Genomic DNA, 24,089 nt, shown 5'->3' with positions numbered 1-24,089 from the left:
TTCACTTAGTATGTTATTGAAAGCCTCATCCTGAACCATGTATCCTTACTAAAATCTAAATGTTAAGTCAGAAAATATTATAATTACTTCTCCAAATCCATACACTATTGTGAAGTGATCATTCCTTTCAAACATTTGTAAAGCTGCTGTACAGACGTATCAAATGTTCCCCATTTTTAAAATTTTTATTTTGAATTTTGAATTTTATAGTACAGTTCTACAGAGTCTGGGATGCCCCTTCCCCAATCCCCTGCCTCCAACTGATTTTCCCAAATTGCCTCATTTTTCTAAGCCAGAGTGACTCTCCTGGAACCTGCACCAAGTCTGATTAACAAGAGTAGATGCGTCAGACTGACACAGCTCAGAGGTTCAGCTGGCTTGCAAGACGCCTCCGTTCCATGCCACACACAGAAGAAACTTCACGTAGAGCTGCGAAAAGTTTCTTGTGAACATAATTTTTGTGTGTGTGCACGCAAGGGTTATTTGCTCAATCACATAAAATGTACCAAGACAGAGGTAAAATTGGAAACAAAAGGTCTGGCATGAGGGCTCAATGGCTAAATTCTCATCTTACAAGCTTCAGATTCCCATGTGGGTGCCAGTTTGTGTCCTGGCTGCCCCACTTCCTATCCAGCTCCTTGTTTGTGACCTGGGAAAGCAGTAGAAGATGGCCCAGAGCCTTGGGACCCTACAATCAAGTGGGAGACCCGCAGGAAACTCCTTGCTCTGGCTTTGGATCAGCTCAGCTCTGGCCATTGTGCTGATTTGGGGAGTGAATTAGTGGAAGGAAGATCGTTATCTCTGTGTCTTTTCTTTGTAAATCTGCCTTTCCAACAGAAATAAATGTTAAAGAAAACTGGAAGGAAAGTTCAGTAGGCTTTTCCTGAAACCATCAGGGACAGGGCCCCCAAGGTGTATTATATTGGTCATTAAAATATTAGGAAAGATAGAGTTTGTCAGGCAGAAAAGGGAAAGCTCTGTAAGAGGGAGGATGGAATATAAAGGAAATGGACAAGCTGTACAGAAGCTCCAAGGAAAGCTAGAAGTGCCATGTGGCAATGTGGCAGGAGTGGAGTTTGTGAGAAAACAGAAAAACAGGGGGGACTGGCGTGGTTGTCCGGGTCATAGTTATTGACGGGCTTCCATCAGATCAAATGGGAAGATAAAATTTTCAACGTCTTGATGCTATGGGAATCCCCAAACTGTGCACAAAAACCCAGCACTAACTACTCAAAACCCCGGCTGTCCAAGCAAGATGACAGCCATGACTACAGTCAGGGGCATTTCCACAGTTCAGAACTCAAAGACTCCCAGAGGAGCAAAATGCCTTCAAGCTGTGTTCACCCATAAAGATTACAAACCATGCAGGAGAAAACTGTCGGAACTCAGCAGAAACACAAATAGGAGGATGAGACCTCCATGAGCTTGAGATGGTACAACAGTCTGAAAAAGACTATAAATAGTTTCATGGGTAGAAAAAGTCAAAGAGAGAATAGCTACTAGAATAAAACAGGATGCAAACAGAAAAGCAGATCTTCAGGGTAGCAAAAATAGCTAGGAATTTAAACAAGTAACTGAAATTAAAAATCCACCGGTGAATGGATGATACACAGACGGACTGTCAGTGCTTGGAGATAGAAACAGGAACACACAGAGAATGCAGTTACAGGGACTGAAAGAGAGTCCCCACAGCCTCACCACCTGTGCTTGTATCTCGCATGATCCTCTCCTTGTGAGTGTGGCTGGGAACTGTGACTTGCTTCTAACCAGCAGATAATGATATAATAAGGTGAAATACATGATTACATAACTAACCTGCCTAGGGATGGAGCATTGACCTTGCTGGAATCTTCCTCTGATGGGGAGGAAGTCAGTAGATGGCTTGGCAAATCTCCCACGTGATGAGGAACTGAGGCTGCCTCTAGCAGTTGAGAACTGCCGCCAACCTGTGTATACCTGAAAATGGACTCGTGCCCTGCTGAGTGTCAGCTGAGACCACATTTCTGGTTGGCAGCTTCACCATTCACAGCCTAATGAGGTTTGCAGCCCAATAGAAACTGTGAAGGCAGAAGTGTGTGTTGGTTTTAGTCACTGTGTTTGAGGTATTATTATTAGAGAACAGCAGACAAACCATACCAATGGGTCACACATGGAGAGTGGATCCTAACTCGAATGTATTTTCTTGAATTCAGGAATGAGGAGTCAAAAACTTGGATATCCTGCAGAAACTTAGAGTCGTTCATGTATATAATCAACAATTATTTACAAGCTAACATTCATCAAATTTAACCGATCACCCCCTCAGACCCATTAGAGCTTCTTGCAGACAATCACAGGTTCTTTCTGTCTCAGATTTTGTTCACCCAACCCCTGTGCACGTGGTTTTTGACAATTTAATGTGGTGAAGACCCTCCCTTCCTCATGTACGTGTTACCGCAACTGCCTCCTCACTGTGTCTCCACACTATGTTAATCCAACCTCTCTGGAGAAGCCCACGGATCATTCAGCAACGCACATGAGCTCATGTCACTTTTCCATCTGAAGCACTTTAAAGTTGCTCCATTGCTCAAGCAGGAGCAGAAGTCTGTGCCATGGCGTATCAGGGCTCCTTCTGTGAGCTCGGACGACCTCCTTCCCACCACACTTCCAGCCGTTTCCTGCTGTAGGAAACGGCCCCTGCTTGGCACACAACCTGCTTGAAATAGCCTCCACTGCCTTAGTTCCTTTGTCACAGCCTGGTCACTCACCTTAGGGTTTGGACAACTCTTTTCAACCTTCTGCATTCAGCTTTAACTCTGGACAAATCGCCCTTCCCCCATTGGCACTGAGTTTTACTCTATGCACCATGCACAATCTGTCCTCAATGAGACCACCAGTCAGTTAGGAGTAAACATCATGTCACATTCATAGTCGTACTCCCAGGACCAGTACTGGGCATGTCATTAACAGGCATTGATTAAGTATTCATTAAATAAGTTACAAGAAAAAGTAGAGAAGTGTAATACTCTGTATAATGCTGGCCACTAAGCTACAAATGTCTCTCCCCATCCCCTACTATCCTACCTAAGTGACTGAATCACGATTTTGCATAGCAGAGTTTGCAGAAAAATCATCACTTACTTTCATGAAAATTAAAGCTGAATAAGCATCTATTTTTAAACACAGAAATGACCAAGGGATCTTTCAACAAAATCTATTAAAGATCATTGGAGATGAGGTATTAACACACACACGTACACACATTGAGAAATTATGTATTCATAAAGATCTTGGAACAGTTTCTGCCTTGTGTAAGTTTTCCATAGTGTTTACTGAATTTAGTTGCCTGGACCTACATGCTATCAAAACACTAATTTCGCTGAACTTGTCTGTTCTGTCTGCATCTCCATTAAAAACAATGTGGTGGTACCACCTATTTGTACACATTCAAAGATGAAGATGCATGGCCAAAAGCTCATCATTTCCATGTTCAGTGTGGATGCTAGACATGAAAACTGAACAAAATGAAATTAGCTTCAACTAAATACAGACTATGTTTCAGCAGTTGGGTTCAGAAAAGTTTATACAAAAGCCTGTCACTTGCATGAGAGGTTGGCTTCCATGGGACAAGGTTGAAATGGGACTAGCTTTGACAGGGATTACATCAATAGCTTATGAGAGTAACCAAGATTGCCAGCAACGCTAACTAGAGAATTACCTGCCAGAACAAACAAAAAAATCCTTGCCTTGACCTTGATGTCACCAGTGTTGATTTGCAACGATACGTCTGTGAATAGGGATCACATTTCAGGAAGATGAGTTCTTTAGGGGCATGTGTGCATGCTGTGTGTATTGTGTGCAAACACACATGTGCCTGGCCTGTGGATATCTTACCATGCAAGTCACTAGTGAGGTCAATAAAGACAGGCATCATCAGAGGATGAGACAGAGAAGATGCAGAATCAAAGGTTTTATTTCTCTGTGCAAATGCGTAAAAGCCATAGTCACACACAATGCAGCTGGAAATACAGAGAGTAAAGAGAAAACAGATAGTGTGTTCTATTAAGTTAGATATCTCAGGGAAAGACAGTTGGAAAATAGGAAAGTAATCACAAACTACAGTGACTATGGAGGCATCAGGGTTGTACAGAGAAAGAGATTATGAGCAACTATTTTTAGAAACATGTTTGGTAGGGAGCATGTTATATTTGGAAAGGACTATACAGACGCAACTGCAGGTACATCCAAAAGCGAGTGAATGTGAAAACCAACCAATGTTTGTCCATAATCTATCTCGTGCTTATTGCAAGGGCTTCTGCATGACTAGATTGCTGAGAAGGGTTAGTCCAAGTCTCTTATCACGAAGTCCCATTTTGGAAGAGACCCTCAGAAACAGTGGCATGGTGCATGGAGCCTTGGACGTGAGGAAGGGGGATGAGTATGGAGGAGAGACTTTAAAATTACCTGAAAAACTGCCAGCACTTCATGGGATATGAACTTGCAAAATAAAATCTATTGCCACTGTACAATAGAATAGAGTACATTGTGTAACTTTAATAGTGTGCTATTTCAATCTTTTGTTCAGATGGTACATTTAGGTTTACCTTGATAATTTGATAATTTTCACAGAAAAAAAAATAGTTTTCTTAAATAATCAGGACTAAATGAGTATTGACTATCATCCAATGAATAAATAATGATCACGTTTTCCTGCAGCTCCTGAAGATACATATACACTGACAAAATGGCAGCTACATGTTATTTTAGTTGCATTCTGAATTCATCATAGGATTAATGTGTTTTCCCTTTATCGGAATGCAAATAATACTCTCTTTGTGAGGATGTAACCACACAAAAAAGTTTACCATGACTGATACCTTGCTTGTGAAAATAATTAAAATATTGCAAAGAATATTTTTCAGATGATTGCCTTATAATCTGTAATAAATTAAGCAAAATACATTGATTTTTGCCTGTCTTGTGAATGTACTGCATTTATCTATCAGTTTAGATAGATTATAATGTAGAATATATTTGATCATAATAGGTATTATTTTTTTTTAGATTTTATTTTTATTACAAAGTCAGATATACACAGAGGAGGAGAGACAGAGAGGAAGATCTTCCATCCCATGATTCACTCCCCAAGTGAGCCACAACGGGCCGGTAAGTGCCGATCCGAAGCCCAGAACCTGGAACCTCTTCCAGGTCTCCCACGTGGGTGCAGTGTCCCAAATCTTTGGGCCATCCTCGACTGCTTTCCCAGGCCACAAGCAGGGAGCTGGATGGGAAGTGGAGCTGCTGGGATTAGAACCGGCGCCCATATGGGATCCCGGGGCTTTCAAGGCGAGGACTTTAGCTGCTAGGCCACGCCGCCAGGCCCTATGTTTTTATGATCTTTTAATGATTTCAAGAAGATAAATTTTTAGAGAAATGTACCATCAAGAAAATTTTAATTTCAAAATATGTGCTTTTCAGTGTGTGCATAAACTTCAGTCCTTACTGTTTATAGAACATGTCAAAAAGCAACTGGAATCAATGATTTGGTAGAAAAATCAAAAACATATAAATTATAATTAACAAAATCATTGTGATTGTTGGAAAATATAAAAATGGAAAAAAGAAATGGAGAAGGAGTTATGTACTGTTTTGTTGGCGCAGAGGTTTTATTTATTTTTATTTTATTTTTTATTTTTTTTTTTTTATTCACTTTTTATTTTTTGCCCAACCCCTCTCTGTACCCTCCCCCCTCGGTGGACTGCCCCACCCCATTGCCATATTACATTTTTGGTTTTTTTTTTTTTTTTTACATTGCATTATGTGTCATGGTTCTATAGGCCCTGAGATTGTCCCCCCCCACCACCATAATGTATTCCTCAACCTTTTTGCACCACCACGGACCAAATTCAGCTGGGATTCCCCCACTGCGTGCATCCACCAGGCAAGAAGACCCGCATCCCATTGTCCAAAAATGTCCATCAGTTTCTTGGGGAGACCATCTCTGGTCCAAAGGCAGAGCTGGCAAAGTGGTTTTGATAGTTCTACAGAACTGTATTGTTGCCAGTCTCACCACTTTAGGCACGATGCGGTCGTTGGAGAATCTATCGATTGACATTGTCCATCATATAGTCTCCAGTTGCCCAATTTTTTCATTGTCAACACACAGCTGAGGTGGTCGATTGACTTGTTCTGTCCTCTGTCATTTGATGTTTATCTTCCAGAGACCGAAAGCTCGATTGCGGGGATCCTAAAAGAAACTATGAAGGAGGTACCCACTATCTCCCTACTAGTCCTCTTCAGCTTCTGGGTCCTGGTTTGTTTGGTGGATCAGTCTGGCTGTAATAGTTCTTATGGGTGCTCTCATTCAAACCTTCAGGTCTCTGTCCCACTCTTGCCCTAGTGTTTATGGTTACTATTACTGGGAATACACAGAAAATTATCTCTCACCTACACAAAGGCTGGCCTTATTTAAGGATGGCCCTAAGCAGCGATTTCTGATAATAAAAACTCCGAAGCTCGCCGCCGGGCGGCCAGCAGGCAGAGCCGGGCACCATTTGGAGCACTGGCCGCCCATAGCCAGGGACCCCCTCACTGCCTTGCAGCGGTGGTCCTGGCATGCTGAATCCTCGTTCTCGGATCCGGCCTGGCTGGGCCGCCCCCCAGGACCACGCAGAGTCCTGTGCGGCAGCCCAGCGGCTTCTGGTCCAGGTTCCAAGGTTCCGATCCCTTCCAAACTCGCCCTGCCTCTTAGCATTGCCGTGGGGCGGAGCTAGCCCTAAGGCCCCGTTAGTTCCCCAGGTTCCCTCGTGGCGCGCTTATCCAGGGGGGAGGTGGTAGCTCCTGGGCCTGGAAAATAGCCAGGGACCCCCTCACTGCCTTGCGGCGGTGGTCCTGCCATGCTGAGTCCTCGTTCTCCGATCCGGCCTGGCTGGGCCGCCCCCCAGGACCACGCAGAGTCCTGTGCGGCAGCCCAGCGGCTTCTGTGGCGCAGAGGTTTTAGGAGGCACATTCTGAGACCTGACACCAACTCACTCTCTTTCTACATGTTTTAGGGATGGAAGCCCTGCTGCTGCCTCCTTACACATTAATGACATACCAGAGAACTGGCCATAGCAATTTGAAAAGTCTTGTACACAGAGGTAGATACAAAAGCAATCTGTGGTGATTTTCAGAGTCTCATGCCAGGTAAGAACGAAGAACACAAATGAAAATGGGGTCATGAGGAAATGGCAGCAACTTAAATGAAAATATACACAGACACAAGTGGGGTGGGAAGAATATTCATTGATTTTTGTTGCAGTGGCTGTTCTAACGGTGTAGTTTTAAGGAAGGTAATAGATTTGTGCTAATAACCCTCAATCACAAGATATTTGTGGTTATGTTAGGATTGATAGTTTTCCATATTTAAAGCTGGATATAAGAAGATATTCTACATACACACAAAAGACTTGTGGCGTACTTAAAATCCTAATATCAGCCTTGAACTTGTGTGTTCACAAGATGGCTTTTATTTGCCTTTTTAGAAAGAGATCGAATGAATTTAGGCATCTCTTGCAGACCAGTGTTCAAAGGACGCTAATACTCTTCCTGTTCCCCCCACTCGACCACAGGCTCATCATTCATGCGCAGGATCAGGTATGACAGAAGCTGAAAGAGATTCTGCCAGAGCAGCAGAGACACATAGAAGGACAAACCGCTTACGTCCAGCTCACACCGCTCGCCGGCATAGGCCACGTCGCAGAGGCACTGGAATCTGTTGGGCAGGTCCCTGCACAGCCCTCCATTGAAGCACGGGTTAGAGGCACACTCATTAATGTCCTTTTCACACCTGGCAAACAAACAGAACCAGCAGAAGCTCAGAGCCTTGTTGAATGAGCGCAGTGTGAAGTGGGAGAAGAAACAGTTTTCTCACGGACCAAGAGCAGCACAGTCTTATCTACCAGTTCCCACACAATTTATAGGCACTTGATAATGTGGGAGTTGTTCCCTATGGTTCCTTTAATAAACTTTGTCTTTAAATTGAATGATTTGTGCACACACAGAATTAATTAGCAAGAGAAAGCAGGTGCAAATATTTTAGAACCCAAGAGAAATCTGAGCTTTGCACAAATCAGTTTCTTTCTCAAGGACAGTGCATGCAGGGACCATAACAGAAAGATGTTTTTAAAAAATTATCTAGTTTATTTGAAATGCAGATGTGCATACACTCACACACATGCGCACACATGCATACAAACAGAATAAGAGAAAAAGAGAGAGAAAGAGAGACAGAGAATGAGAGAAATGTCCTGTTAGTTCACTCCGCAAACATCCACAACAGTCTCCTACATGGGTGACAGAGACCAATTACTTGGGCCTTTGTGGCTACCTCCTAGGACGTGCATCAGCAGGAAATTGATCTAAGGAATGGACTGTAACTGGAAACCCAGCACGCTACCGCAGAATGCAGGAGTCCAAGCAAACAGTACACCAAAGTTCTAGGCCAACTTGAAGTCTGCAGAAGAAAAAAGTCTTCAGATTGCAAGGAATCTAAGCCATGAGGTAAAGTGGAAAAAATCCATCCAGACAGATGCAAAATAGATTCTTCTTAGGATATTTCGAATTATTTTCCATTAAAACCATTTTCTTAAGCAAAGTAGATTTCACTTGCTAATAAATCTGTTTTCTAATAGGTAAGTATACATGCTGAGTGTTTTGATTAAATTGCTTTCCAAAAAGTCAAAGATTTCAAAATAGCAACAAAAAATCAATTCTAAGGCAAGCTGAAGGTTTCCTTGTCACTAGGACACAATCGTTTTTCATCTTCTTTTCCATTAACAAGTTGCTGATTTTATGTATTTGCTGCTCACTTCCTCAGTCATAGTATATATGAGAGTAGAGCTTCAGTAAGTTTGTGGAAAAAGGAATAAAAACCTAAATTTACTTTGGTGCAAAAATATTTTGAAATCCATGTAAATGCGTGGTCTTCAAAAGGTTAATGAAAAATGCATATTATTCACAAACTATGCATAGACTTCATTTTTTGCAACGAAATGAGGTTATTTTCTATTTCATTTTCTGTAAACTTTCTGAAGAGCCCTCTTATTTATTTAATAGTTACAATGTGCCAAATGCTCTATTAAGTCCTAGGGATACAGCAAAAACCAAGATACATATTTTATTCTAGGAAATTTAAGCAAAGATCTTATCTTTCAGAATCTCAAAGAGCAAACTGATGTAAATAATCTCGATTTTTTCCATCTAGTCTTTCTCCCCCTTCCAAAGGAGAAACTTGCAGGTAGGTATGGGTCAGGAACTAACCACGGGCTCAAAATGGAAGATGATGAGGTTGCAAGTGAGGGAAGATCAACTCAAGGTATGAAGGAAAAAGGAGTTTTCCTCCAAGAAAAACAATTCCTTATCCTGTTGGATACCAAGCATTACTGAGACAGTTTAGTTTCCTTTTTTGGCTCACGCTTCTGGGCTGGAAGGAGACTTCACTGATTAGATGCAAGTAAAACTTGAAAAGTCAAGGGAGTCTGCCAAGCACACAGTGTCCTGGGTGGGCTGCAGGGCTCACAACATCCGTCACTCATGGTCTGCCAGCACAAGTCAAGGTGGAGGATTAGCCAGACAGGGGAGAAGTCTGTGTATAATGAAGTAGCTTTTCAATATCTCAGATGCTATGAACATTGCATTTCTCTAGGCCTTGGGAGAGTGCGCAATGTTTTCTAGCCTTGATCTGGCTACTTTTTCTCACTTTCTCATTTGTATCTCGTTTGAACTAAACAATGAGCAATATAAACACATACATGATAAGCATCAATGAAACTTTCATTAGAGATTAATAGCTGAGAAGTAAAAATGAATCCAGAAGCATCTAATGAATTAAGGAATTATGCATGATTAAGAACTTTGAAAGTGCAGGATCTGCTGAACACAGGTTCAGCGTTTTAGAAACTATGTTGCATCAGAGAAGTTTATGCAAAGAACAAGCCTGCTGGAAGAGGGAAGAAAACTCGAACTTCCTTTTCTTTCCATGTTCAAATTCATGATTTGGATTTAAATGTTAAATTTGATTTTAAGTGAATACATATAAAAAACCCAAAAAAACAAAAATGTGTGCTATAAGTAGGATCAGTGCCTAAGCCACAGAGAAAACTACTGCAAGGCTTTGGGTGAGCAGAAATGGTGGTATCCAACCACAAAACAGCCAGCGTTTAAAGAGACTTAAGGACTGTATGAGCTTGAGGATGCTATTTGCTATATTATATAATATATATATATATATAAACAGAAGCCAACTGGATAGACTCTGATGCAATTGAAAGTTCATTGTGACTGAGCCTTTCTCTCTTTCATGCAAATACGCAAGGGCTGCAGGGCCCTGAGCCCACAGATGGCAGACTGGGAAAGAAGGAGTGAGCTAATCTTCAGAAGGGTAAAAGTTTCCTGCTATTTCATAAAAATGGTAAAAGAAATAATCTGTGAAATGGCCAAACAGCTAGCTTAAAAAGAGAAACCTCAAATCTACCCAAAGTGTAATACTAATGAAACAAAAATATACTTATCATCTTATTACATAGCAGTAAAAATCTCTGTCAAATATGTTTGATTTTAACTTATTTGATCTGTTCAATGTAAGAAGTTTGATTTGACATCTACATATCTAACCCAGAATGATAAATAAGATGGAAAAGCTCTTTCTCCATTTTCTTTTCATTGTAATGTACAACAGGTATTCATGCAATTGTATGGACATCTTCTAAAGATGACCAAAGGCTTTGAAAGCAGCTTAATTCTATTTAAATAGATGCTTTGTTGCCTAATCTGTTGCTCACAATTGGTTCACACCAAGAAATAATGAAACCTTGCAGGGCTCTAAGAATTAGGTGATATTTATTAGGTTTCATGATACAGTGCTAACTAGATGGTTAGTTATTACCTGTTTATGGAATATCTTTATCCAGCGGAGCCTCAGTTTGCAGCTGTTTGGGGAACACAGGTCTGATAAGCTATGGAGCATGCACTTTCCGCCCTGACCTCACCTGTGACTAGCCAAACGCATATCCAGATTTGTCTGTGTGTGGAGCTGGTTCCTGACTGATGTCTTGACAGTCCCTGCATCTGGTGAGAAGACCTGCAGGGTTTCTCTAGGAAAGGGAGAACTATATGGATGTGGAGCGTGTGGGTAATTCTGTCAGCCAATCTGGATCTGTTCAGCATACTTTATTTTACTTCAAGATCAATTATGATGGTATCATATGTTAGTTAATGAGGGTTGGGTGGGGGGCCATGAATACTGAAGTATTTACAAGAAAGAAAAACAGCAATTACATTGCAGTTTTTTTTTTCAAGTTTGCCTATTAGAAGCCTTGGCTGATAGAGCGTTCTCTACTTTTGACCTAAAATAACATTTTTCTTCTTTTTTTATTGTTTGACTCTGCTTCAACCTACATTTCAGCCTACATTTTCCTATGGGAACTGAGATTGAAAAGTCAAGGAGAAAATGAATTTTCTGTTTTTACCCAGAATTTTTCCCATCAAATTCTAGTGTGACTCACCATTCTCCAGTAAAACCAGGCCGGCAAGCACATTTTAACCCTGCCAGCAGCTCTGTGCAGTTGCCTCCGTTGTAGCAAGTGTGGTTTGTCTTCTCATTCCCACAGACCGCCGGGGGTAATCTGCTGCGTCTAGGGAGATAAGCGTACAGCCACAGCTGTTTGTCTTGTTCATTTCATTCAAGAAAACTTTTGCAAAGTTCACGTATATAATCAATTTCAAGCTAATTAAGTACTCATGCTGAAGGAGTCACAAACGCATAAAGCTTCTGCTGGAGGGTGCCATAACAAGCATGGCTATCCGTCTTCCACTGCTCCACAGTTCTCATTCGTGAGATAGGACCTATGCTATAGGGTGGCAATAAATTTAGTACTGGAAAGGAACTTGCTGTAGCTAGACTTGCTGCTGTTTTGCCAATAAATCAACAAAGGCCACAGGAAAATTTCATCTCTATAAAGGCCAGGGAAGCAAGGACAACACTTTTGGTACCCAAGCACTCATGTGATTTCTCTGTTGGCTTTCAGAGCTGAACTGCAGTTACCCTGCCAAGACTTGCTGTTTCCTATCTAATAATTCATGGCTTTGCAGAATGCAAGCCAAATGCTTTCTGGGAGGTTTGTGTGTAGCATTCAACCGGATCTGCATGTGAATTCTGAGTAGAGCTCCCTTGGATAGCCACAAAATGGCACATGTTAAAGAATGCTTACATCATGTAGAACACACACTAAGAAGCTAAGCAATTAAAGGTGAAACGCAGTGGCTTGAAAGGACTGATATTTTCAGGACCTTCAGAAGGTTCCCTAACTCATGCTGTGCACGTGCGATACTGAGCTGAATAATAAGACTTCAGGAAACATACAGAGAACTGAATTATGTTGTGTTCTGTGCTGCAGCTAAAACAGACAGCCTGACTACAGGATGGTGAGTCTGTTCTCACCAGAACTAATCAATTCTATATTAAAGAGGTATCATAAGGACTTTCAAAAGAACTGAAAATGTCAACCTGCTTTGAAGAAGGTCAATTAGCAATGCAAATAGAAACTTTATATACATCCTAGCTTCAAAAAACAATTTCTGAATCTCATTATTTGACACTTTTGAGAAGTTCAGTCTTTGAGAACTTGATTTTGATGAATTAGGTAGAAAATTGTTCGGCAAATCAAGTTACTAGGACACACACAATTATTTAACTGATCCAACGTCATCACGGAATATTGACTTTCATCTGAACTTACTTTGCTTTTCAATAGACCAGTTATCTATTGGCAAATGAGTCAGTGCCCACATAGGTAACCTCTTAGCGTTAACACTTAGTAACTATCACTGGGCCCTTCCTTCATAGGTTTTGAACACCAGTCAATATTCCAGAAATGTAATCCATACGTGGCTATGCATTATTCTTCTAGAGGATTCATGCAATTCGAATATCCACTTCCCAAATTGGTGTCAGGTCTGCTGGCTGACGTCATGCGTTCTTGGCAAAGTCCTGGAATATATTACTCATTAAAAAATTACCCACCAACCTTCCCATGCTGGGCTAATTATTTAGTTAATTCAAAGTGGTATAACAATTTGTGCTTATGTGAAAATATTGAAGCAATATGACTTAGGAGAAAAATATTATTTGTTATTTCTGTTTATATAACATGAAATGGAGATAGTGAATAAAATTAAAATGCTTCTTCTGTAGCTCTAGAACATAATGATGAAGTACTTTTTAAGGCACAAGAGACACAGGATACTCTTTACATGGAAGCCGAGTGTCCTGTGAAGAGTCTCTAGGATTCTCTCTTCTTGTAGTGGTACATGCCTTAGTTTATTTTTCTATTTTTAAATAATTTTTATTACAACTTCGGAAGAAGTAGAAAATGATATTAATACAAATGAAATTTGTTCATCAAAATGCAAATGAATGTTGTATACAGCAATTCAATTGCCACATTCTAGAAATGATCATTTTAATCACTGATTTTTTTTCCCTGACAGCATATTAACAGTTCTGCATTCCCTATTTTTCTTGTTTACACACACACACACACACACACACTATTTGGATTGTCCTTTGAACTGGTTTTGACACTTACTAGGTCCCTTATTAATTAGTGAAAAAATGATACGAATAGTTTCATTTTTTATTTGTGTGACAGTCTAATTTCACCTTTTAAAAACTGCACTTTAGGGTTCTGTGTGGTAGCCTAGTGTCTGAAGTTCTTGCCTTGCATGTGCAGGGATCCCATATGGGCACCAGTTCTTATCCCAGCTGCTCCACTTCTCTTCCAGCTTCGTGTTTGTGGCCTAGGAAAGCAGTGGAGAATGGCCCAAAAACTTGTGACCCTGCACCCATGTGGGAGACCCAGAAAAAGCTCCTGGCTCCTGGCTTTGGATCAGTTCAGCTGTGATCATTGGGTCCACTTGGGGAGTGAATCAGCAGATGGAAGATCTTCCTCTCTGTCTCTGCTTCTCTCTGTATATCTGACTTTCTAATAAAAAATTCAGAAATTTTAAAAAAGAATAAAATCCCGCACTTTAATTTTTTTTAGGATCTTTGACATAACCCAGAAAGTTATTTTACAAGTGGGCCTTCTACCTTCCCTAATAACACCAAGATCTAGTCTTTGAATTTATTGTCAATGTATTTGTTCCCAGAATCTTGAGGCTTCTGAGAGCTCTAGCTCTTAACATATTCTAATCAAGATGAATGAGAATACATCTTGCCTGAAGTCTGAGTAAAGCAATGTAATTTTTACACATGGTGCTTCTCAAAAGAGAGATTCTGTCATGTTAAGACCAAGTTGTTGTGGAAGAGTCCAGGGTTAGCCTTCCTCTGCGCAGTATACCTGTGTACCTTGAGGACAGGGCTTTCCCACATGACAAGGAAAACGGAGAGCATTGCTCCAAAGATCTAGCTTCAAATGGACTTCGTACTCACCTGCAAAATTTTCCTGTAAAATTTTCCAAACAATGGCAAGAATAACCCTTGGTGTTGCTGATGCAGGTGGCTCCGTTTGCACACTGATGAGCCTGGCAGTTGTCTATGTGAACTTCGCAGTTCACACCAGTGTATCCAGGCTTACACCTGCAGTGGTAGGCTGCAAGTCCATCAAAGCAGTTACCATGGACACAGGGATCAGACAAGCATTCGTTAATGTTGAGCTCACAGTGTGTCCCTGACCATCCCAAGGGACAGTAGCAGTGATAAGAGCTGTAGATGTCTTCACAGTTTCCTCCATGCAAACAGGGGTTGGGGATGCAGGCATTTAACTGTAAACATCCTGTAACCACTGGATTTCTGGAGACTTTGAGAAACTGCTCCTTCTGGGGCTTATGAATGAAACCCTGCACATTTTCGAAGTAAGAGAGATAAATACCTCCAATTTCAATTGTGCTTAGGCATCCTTTCACGCCCTTCACGTTGTCCATAACTGGATCACCAACATGAATGTCTGTATTATCCCTCAAGAAGTTGAGACTCCCAGTGGCAATTGCACTTCTCACAGAAGGTGTTTGGTGGTCCACTTCCATCTGCCACCTGGACACCTGGGCTAGTGGGTTTGTCATGGAAAGCGTCACTTGGTGCCACATGCCATCACTCACTGGCTGCCTACTTTTCAGACTCACCAGATCAACACTATTGCCACCCTGTAGCTGAAAGAATAATTTGGAATCTTGAATGCTAACATTAAGAAACTCAGGTTCTTTTTCAGCATGTAAAATCTGCACATTTGCATGTCGTGTCCTGAAACCAAATGTGATATTGGTGAGTTCTCTGGATATGTTCCTATTGCTTCGGAATAATATGTCACCATTTTGTTCACTGAAAACGGCATTTGCAATACCTATAGAGAGAAGGAAATGTTGATCAGCCAATTTTGTTGTCAGAACTTTGCTATCCTTCCTCAGTTTATGATTACCCATGACATGGTCTTGTGGAAACAGGAGAAATGAGAACAGTACCGGTTTCCACCAAATCTGTTCGTGCAGCCTGGGTGCGCTCTCCTCCATCCTGCTTTCATGGATGCCGACCCTTACAGTCATCCATGGTCAACCCTTCCAGCCCCGAACTGGCTTCCATTCATTCTCACCTTGTTAGGGCACTGTTCCTACACACATCCTTTTTCTCTCCCGCACCATGATTTACCCTCCCATTTTGTTTAACCTATTAGTATGCAATGTGCTCTAACTATTCCTGTTACAAAAATAAAAACACACACAGGTTCCCAAGGCAAAACCTTACCATCCCGCCATCCCATCGCGGCCTTATTTCTCTGTCCTCACTGTCAGCCACACTTGTCTTCACACTTCCATTTTCTCATTGGGTTCCTACCTCCCATTTCTCTTTAAGACAGGCCACTTGGGCTTTTGCCCTGGATCAGTCCACTGAAACCAGTCTCAAGATCACAATGACCTGTATGTTTTTCAGACCAGTGTTCAATGTTCTGTTCTCATTTTGCCACATTTTTCAAAAGCAATGGAGCTTAGAACACTATCATTCCCTTGTTTCTCGGACATCACAGCCAACTCCCATCAGCTTTCATGTTGGCTGGTTATTTCTTTGTGTCCCAATTTCTATGACTGCCAATCCATAGAACAACCTCTGCTAAGATCAAAAGGTATCTCCATTAGTTTTCATTCCATCTAGAAAGAAATCTTGAATTTTAAACACTATCCAAGAGAGCCCATGTGCTCGGCTTCCTAGATTACTTCCTTTAGAAGCTACCAACACAGAAGCTGCTTGTCATGCCCTGAAGACATGCCCTTCTTCCCAGCCTTGGTCTTGGGGTCGCAGAGCCAGGTTTTCTACTCCTTCTGTAGCAACAACATGATAGCAGTAAAAAGTCACGGAACTGCTTTCTGACGTGTAAGTGTCCAAACACTGCATGGCTCTCTCCACGCAGCGGAGAAGGCGTACATGCCAGTGGTCATTCTCAGCTGCACATCCTGCCTTTAGAAATTCTAATCTTTCTTCCCGGTGAAAATGTCCAAAATGACTTGAGCCCTTCTGTGCAATGCATTTGGGGCCACAACTTTAGTATTTGCATTGAAATGAACAATAAAATTATTAATTGTCAAATTCTTTCAAATAAGTAGTTCAGAGACAGAAATTGAAAAAGGTCACAATTTAGCACATTAGAAACCAGATTAGACACTTTATGCTGAGTCATTGTGTATTGTACATATGGGTAGTAAACATTCAAAAAATACAAAATATAAATGTCTATAAAGTCTTCAGGTACATTTACCCAAGGGTACACATAGTGTAATGTATTTCACACCGGCCTCTTTATATATATATATCTTTTTAAATTCAGAAGTATAGAAGTAAATAAAAGGGCCAGTGCAGTGGCATAGCACACTAATCCTCCAGCTGTGGTGCCAGGATCCCATATGGGTGATGGTTTGAGTCCTGGCTGCTCCACTTCTGATCTAGTTCACTGATAATGGTCTGGGAAAGCAGCAAAGTATGAACCAAGTCTTTGGACCCTGCACTTATGTGGGATACCCAAAAGAAGTTCCTGGCTCTTCGTCTCTGACCAGCCCAGTGCCATTGGGGAAGGGGTCCAGCAGATGGAAGATCTCTCATCTCATCTCTTTCTCTCTCTCTCCCTCCAGGTAATTCTGACTTTCAAGTAAAATAAATTAGTCTTTTTTTAAAAAGTAAATACATTTTCCTCTTTCTCAAACCTTTTGGGGCCCAGACTAAGTTAATATTTGGCCACTGACAGGTCATTGTGTCCTCTAGTTCCATTCCATTATTTTCACGCGGTGTTTTCCAAGGCAATTTTTAGAGTTTTCCTGTAGATCCTCTCCCTGAGTTCTTCCTGGGAAAACTGAAGGCCCCCACGTTGCAGTGGAGGGTGGTAGGTGTGAACTGTACTTACACTCAAATCCCTGAGGCACCACCTGGCACCAGGCTGTGGGAGGGCACGGGCTGAGAAGGCACCAACGCAACTGTTCGCAGGCTTTGCCAGCTGTGTGTGCCGGGCAGGAGCAGGAGAAATCATCCCACAGGGAGTAGCACACACCTCCGTTGTGGCAGGGCTTGGACTGAGCGGAAAGGAATTCAAAGGGAAAGAAAGTCCTGGAAGTTACATAGGAAAGGGGTGACATCGTGTGTCTGTTATCTTTAGCTGCTGATTTCCCTGTACTTATATATATTTGATTAAGTCAACATCTACTTTTAATTGAACAGAGAAAAACAATTGCTCCATTTTTCAATCCTTTCTAGAAAAGTGAGGTAGAGGAGGGAGAGTGTATAGGAGAGATAGACAGGAGGGAAAGGGGAAAAAAGAGATAATATGAAGTTGTTCTATAACTCAAGGCTTTTTAAAATGTATAACAGTGTTACTGTAATTGGCAAATCCCCAGGCAGTTTCCCATGTATTCATTATTTGAGGAATCAGAGGCCCTCTGTTTGCTCAAGATGCCGTAAATACTTGAAATAGGAGAGAATCTGATCTTCTACATCAGTTCATTGATAACCCACTCCAGAGATACTCTGTTTCAGAACTGGACCCATTTTACTATTATTTATTTGAGTCTTACAAGGCAACTCACAGAATATTTTTTTTGTAAATATGACAATCATAATCTTGCATTCCTTACTTTTTAATATTTTATTTATTTTTCTTGGAAAGATATATATATATATATATATATATATATATATATATATATAGAGAGAGAGAGAGAGAGAGAGAGAGAGAGAGAGAGAGAGAAGAGGAGACAGAGAAGAAGATCTTTTGCCAAGTGATTCACTCCCCAAGTGGCTGCCATGGTTGGAGCTGAGTCAACGCAAAGCCAGGAGCCAGGAGCTTCTTCCTGGTCTCCCACGCAGGTGCGGGGTCCCAAGGCTTTGGGCTGTCATCTACTGTTTTCCCAGGCCCCAAGCAGGAAACTGAATGGGAAGTTGGACTGCCAGGTTTAGAACTGGCACCTACATGGGATCCCAGTGCATGCAAGGTGAGGACTCTAGCCACAAGGTTACCGCGCTGCACCAGGCTCAGAATATTTTCTTAGAACCCAGACTTCATCCCAGATATACCAATAACAGTGATTTAATTTTCATATTGAATCTTCCTAACCTCTAGTCTTTTAAATATGCAAACAGTGTTAATAAGAATTTTAACCATACCTGCTTTGTATAGTCGGCTTCAAAGGAAACAAAAGGACTGATCTGTGGCAGACAGCAGCTAGGACATTGGAAGTGTTCTTATAATGATTTTATAATGATTCATTTGTGTATATTTACAACCAAGCCTGGTAGATGACAAGAGTTAGAGCTCCACAAATGTTTAATCTAAAGCATGTTTTCTGTTTTCCTTAGGAAGTTCACACAGAATTGATGGCATACAAAATTTGTCAAGGAGAGCATGAGGTGAGATAAGTTGTATTTCAGAGGATTTGACATTCAACTTCTAAAGCAAGATCATTCAGATTTTATTTTTTCTTGTTGACTTAATAAAAGTTTGCAGCAGTAGCTCGTCCTCTAAAACAAAGTTAATGTCATCCCCCAAGAAGAGTTAATTCAGTTAAATTTCTGTAATGCCTTTAAGAGTTTAGCAGTTATGTGATATTTAAGATGCCTGTTTGGAAGCCCTATCCCATATTTTGGTTTGAAATCTCTCTGTGTCTCCAATTCCAATTTCCTATTTGTGCATCCCAAGAAGTGGCAGGTGATGGGCCTAAGTAATTGGAGGCCTGTTGTCCATGTGGGATACCCAGTCTGAGTTCTGGCTTCATCCTGGCATAGTCCCTGCTGGTGTGTGCCATTAGGGAAACAGAAAGTCTTCTTGTATTCTGTCTCTACATGTGTGGATATCTGCCTTTCAAATAACAAATGCCTACAGAATTTTAAAGTTTAAGAGTTAAAATGCTATTAGTGCTAACTAATTAAATTGTTAAAAAGCTAACAAAAGTGTGCATTAAGAGTTATCTGACGGGCCTGGTGCGGTGGCTTAGTGGCTAAAGTCCTCGCCTTGAATGCGCCAGGATCCCATATGGTCGCCGGTTCTGATCCCGGCAGCCCCGCTTCCCATCCAGCTCCCTGCTTGTGGCCTGGGAAAGCAGTCGAGGACAGCCCAAAGCCTTGGGACCCTGCACCTGTGGATCAGCGCAGTGCCAGCTGCTGTGGTCATTTGGATAGTGAATCATCGGATGGAAGGTCTTCCTTTCTGTCTCTCCTTCTCTCTGTATATCTGACTTTGCAATAAAAATGAATAAATTAAAAAAGCAATTGCTTATATAAAAAAGAGTTATCTGGACTGGTTAAATCTATCTTAATGCTGGTTCAATCAAGGCCACATTGTTGCAAATAAATGTATATCCCCAGGCTCTATTGTAAAATTGGAGATGAGACGTTATTGTATCACTGTTGGGTCATTAACTTCTTCAGAATGACTCTCACAAACTCTCTTTAGTAAAATAAAAGTCAGTCACACGGTACATTTGTAGTTGGTGTGAATAATCTTACCTTGCATAAATTGTCTCCAGTACATCCCTCAGTCACATTGACAAGAACTTGGTTATAGAAAGCATTGTTTGTTGAATTTGGGAAGAACTCCAGATTCTGATGGTTTAATTGTACATCTTGGATGCAGCCTTTGAAGAACCCACCACTAGCTTCCGTCTTTTCTCTGTTTGGCAGACCACCAATGTAGATAACATCCCCTCTTTGAGTTTTCCATGTAGCAGCAGAAATAAATCCTAGGTTTTGTGAAGACTGGTAGAGTTCAATTTTATCTGGTTGCATTTTCAAAGATATCAAATGGACATTTCCATCACTAAGAACAAATTCTGTTACTAATTTGGAAGTGCTTGGAGTCAACATTGCTAGTCTTCCATGTTCTAGCCAGACACGGATATATTGATGAGTGCTGTTTTCCAAAGCTAGAAGTAAGCCCGATGGTTGATGAGTTCGTACAAGCATGGAAATGCTAACATTCTCTCCATGACTCTTGTCAAGATTAAAGATGGCATATCCAGTGGAGTCATCTTGCCCAAATCTGCCTGCCACATATTCTTGAAGGTCAAGATTGAGGACCAGAAACAAAAGAAGAAACATTTTAAGATTACAAATGAGAGACAAAGATTTTGTTCACCCTTATGAATATATACACACTTTTAAAAACACAAGACAGGCTTATTAAATAGAGATATAATTTAGACTCCTTTTCTGAACTTCTGCATTATTTCACAAATGACAAAATTTTGGTCTATAGTTTATGGTTAAGACCCACTGAACACAAAAGAGGAAACAGATGAACTCAGGTAATAGAACATCAGACACTCCTATACTTGAAGTTGTTTAAGAAATATTTTCTGTTTGGAGGCATGCTGAACAAACATATCTGAGTCAAACTATTTGTGAGAACATCAGAAATCAAAAACTAGAACGGTAAAGCCTCTTTGTGGCTGACAATCCTCATAATCAGAGACAAGCAGTTGAACAAACGAAAAACTGCTCTTCTCTTGTGGTGGTTTGGAGCAGGAGAGGCATGAGACAAAGCATGGCATTGAGCTAAGCTAAGTTCTGAGTGCCCGCAGTGTTTTCTGTCATTGGAGGAGTTAGGAGTATAATGATGTGGCCATTCTGTTGATATGTGCCCAGCTCAACAAAACTCTTGAGATGTGTCAAAGCTCAATGTGGAATTTTAAAACATTGGTTATACAATAAGAGCTAAAAATTCACATTCTAGTTGGGGAAGGCACCGGATGCAGACAGGTAAGGATCTTACATAATGTGTCAGGTAATGAGAATATATTAGTAAAAAAATAATAAGTCATGCAGAGAAAACGAATGGAGAAGCTTGGGAGTAGAATTGGAGATGTGATTTTTAAAAGAATAACTGGTAGGGCCAGTGCCATGGTTCAGTGAACTAATCCTCCACCTGCAAGCGCCAGCATCCCGTATGAGCACTCGTTTGTGTCCTGGCCACTCCACTTACCATCTAGCTCCCTGCCTGATGAATAGCAAAGTAGCAGAGGCTAGTCCAAGGCCTTGGAACTCAAACCCACATGGGAGACCCAAAGGAGGCTCCTAGATCCTGACTTCGGATGAGCTCAGCCCTAGTATTGTGGCCACGTGAGGGATAACATTTCTTTGGAAATCTACCTTTCCAATAAAAATAACTTAATCTTTTAAAAAGTGAATAATTAGTGAAGGGTTCTGAAAAGGTAACATTGGAAGTAGGAACGTTATTGTAGTGATTCAAGAGAGAAATGACTGGCTTGGCCCATAGCATCATAGATCCAATGAGCAGTGGAAAATTTTTCCAGAACATTTTAATTTTTACTTATGTCTGTATTGAGAGATAGAGAGAGAGAGAAAGGCACCCATATGGTTAGAAACTCAATCCAGAACTATCATGTAAGAGCTAGAAACCCAGTTACTGGGCCATTTCCACTGCCTCCCAGGATTTTCAATAGCAGGAACCTGGGCTCAGGAACTGCCAGATACTGCATTCAGGCACGCTAACATGGGACACAGCTCCCTTAACTGGCACGCTAGGCTGAATGACTCCACTCAAATTAGTTTGATGGTAGAATTGATAGAATTTTCTGCAGCAGGTTTTGTATTGGAGATTTTTGGCCCAAACAATTGGAATTCTGGATTTTCAGAGATGAGGAAGAAAATTGCAGATTATTTTGGTAAGTGCAAGGTTGAGTTAAATTTGGATGCCCTAATAGTTATTCAGATGGAAATAATTAGTGGTTATAGAAAGACATTCTGTATTAGCTATAATAATTTGTCATTGATATATGCAATGTATGTTCTTTAATGCCACAAGACTAGATGAAGTGATTTTAAGAATGGAAATATGCTGAGAAAAAAATAGGTCCCAAAAACTGAGTTCATAGACATTAGAGAATTGGAGATAAGGGAGATGATGAAGGAACAGCCAATAAGATAAGAGGAGAACAGGGGAGGATTATGTCCTATAAGGCTAATGAGGAAAAAGATTTCAAAGAAAGGAAGTGTTCAGCTATGTTAACTCGTCACAAGAGGTCAGTCAATTTTGCAATCTGGAACATCAATGATGAGCTTGAAAGCAACATCATCTTAAAGCTACTTCTGTCTTCCAAGTTTTTAACATCCTAGTCCTACTTAGGAAAAGGATTATATAATAGCACATTTTCATGTCATCACAGTGAAAGCTTGGACAGAAGTAAGACATGTTTAAGTTAAGCTGAACTGTTGAAGCAGCTCTCTGCGTTTGAAGGAGTGCTGAGCCAAAGGCAACATTTTGATACGTTAGACTGAATTTCCTAAAGCAATGCTGCATTTGAATCCACATTTTGAGACCACCTGCTCCAGGCAGCTATAGGTAGCTTTCAAAGCAGACTGTTAGATAAAATAAACCTTTGAAGAGATTAACGTCTCTGAATGTACCACAGCACTTTCATATGAGATAAAATGTGTAGTAAGAACATCTGTTTCTTGAAGTTGATGAGGTTTGAAGATTTGCACTGACTCACTCAACCTCAGGGGTGCTAGGATCTCGTAGGTCATCCTAGGATGCCTGCAGCAGCGCTTTGTGGACAGAATGCAGGGCTGTTGTACACTCTTCTCAGAAGCTGGACTCTCCAACCATCCTATTCTTTAGAATCCCACAGAGGAAGTGAGAGCGCAATTCATTCGATCCATGGTTTTAGAGTCACATGAAGCCACAAATGACTTAACTGTGGACACTCTGCCTCTGGATATGATGCTGTATGATGAAGAGATAATAGGTACTGATGAAAAATAATGCTGGCAAGTGTTAATTGGACTTTAATAAGGTGAAATTGAATAAGAATGAGCAAGGGGCTAGTTAGATTTAACTATGCTGTCCTAGGTTAATGATGAGGAACACAGAGCTCAGCTATGGTGAATGACGTGACGCAAAGTGAGGCCATCGTACAATGAGGTTACCACAGGACAAGCATCTAACGCAGCGTGTGGGAGCTCAAGGTCTTGTGTCATTCTGAATCCTCAAGAACATGCAGGCGCCACCACATTTTAGAAGGAAGGCAGATAGGTCTGCTTATTCCAAAGCAAGAAGGCAGTTGACTATGTCATACGGCACACCTTTGAATACAATGGTAGCGTGCAGTTTGCACAGCCCAGATACTTTCTTTCAAATATTTAGTATTTTAAAGAGAAAGACATGGTAACATTTTTTGTTTGTATGCCTTCAAGAATTACAGTGTGGTTAGTGACTAAAAGCCATGAAAAGATCATATTTAAACAAAAGGGAAAAACATGTTTAGGTTTTATGTTGTTGAGTTGGAGTAATCCATTCCTGAAGGTGTTTAACCAGAGGCTTGGACCAGTGATGTAAGAAACACACTCCCTTCTATACTGAAGAAATGTAATTCTAAGACTATAGCATTCTCAAAGTCAGTTTGTAGGACTGAAGATTAGACATAGCTAACAGTTTTTATCAATCAGATATTCTCCCTCCAGAGATTAAGATGAAGGTGACGCCTTTAGATGAACGACTACCTTGGAAGCGCTGTAATATGAGAGAGACCCACAGGGTCTCACTAAGACAGCCTTGCAGACATCGCTGGAGCTGTATGCTGGGAAG

General features: G+C 41.0%; 1 protein-coding gene across 1 annotated transcript in view; it reads right to left on the bottom strand.

Annotated features, from left to right (window-relative positions):
* The window catches only part of CRB1 (crumbs cell polarity complex component 1), a 147,094-nt gene that overhangs the window by 34,205 nt on the left and 88,800 nt on the right, over positions 1–24,089 (bottom strand). The window contains exons 8-12 of the mRNA XM_058669688.1: positions 19,991–20,538; positions 17,400–17,565; positions 14,450–15,356; positions 11,523–11,651; positions 7,681–7,807 (exon numbers count right to left, since the gene is read on the bottom strand). Of these exons, the coding sequence (XP_058525671.1) occupies positions 7,681–7,807; positions 11,523–11,651; positions 14,450–15,356; positions 17,400–17,565; positions 19,991–20,538 (1,877 nt within the window). The remainder of the gene's footprint in view (positions 1–7,680; positions 7,808–11,522; positions 11,652–14,449; positions 15,357–17,399; positions 17,566–19,990; positions 20,539–24,089) is intronic.

This window comes from Ochotona princeps, chromosome 10 (genome assembly GCF_030435755.1).
Source record: "Ochotona princeps isolate mOchPri1 chromosome 10, mOchPri1.hap1, whole genome shotgun sequence".
In the NCBI taxonomy this organism is placed as follows: domain Eukaryota; kingdom Metazoa; phylum Chordata; class Mammalia; order Lagomorpha; family Ochotonidae; genus Ochotona; species Ochotona princeps.
The sequence above is the reverse complement of the archived record's forward strand: the minus strand, read 5'-3'. Positions and strand labels throughout refer to the sequence as shown.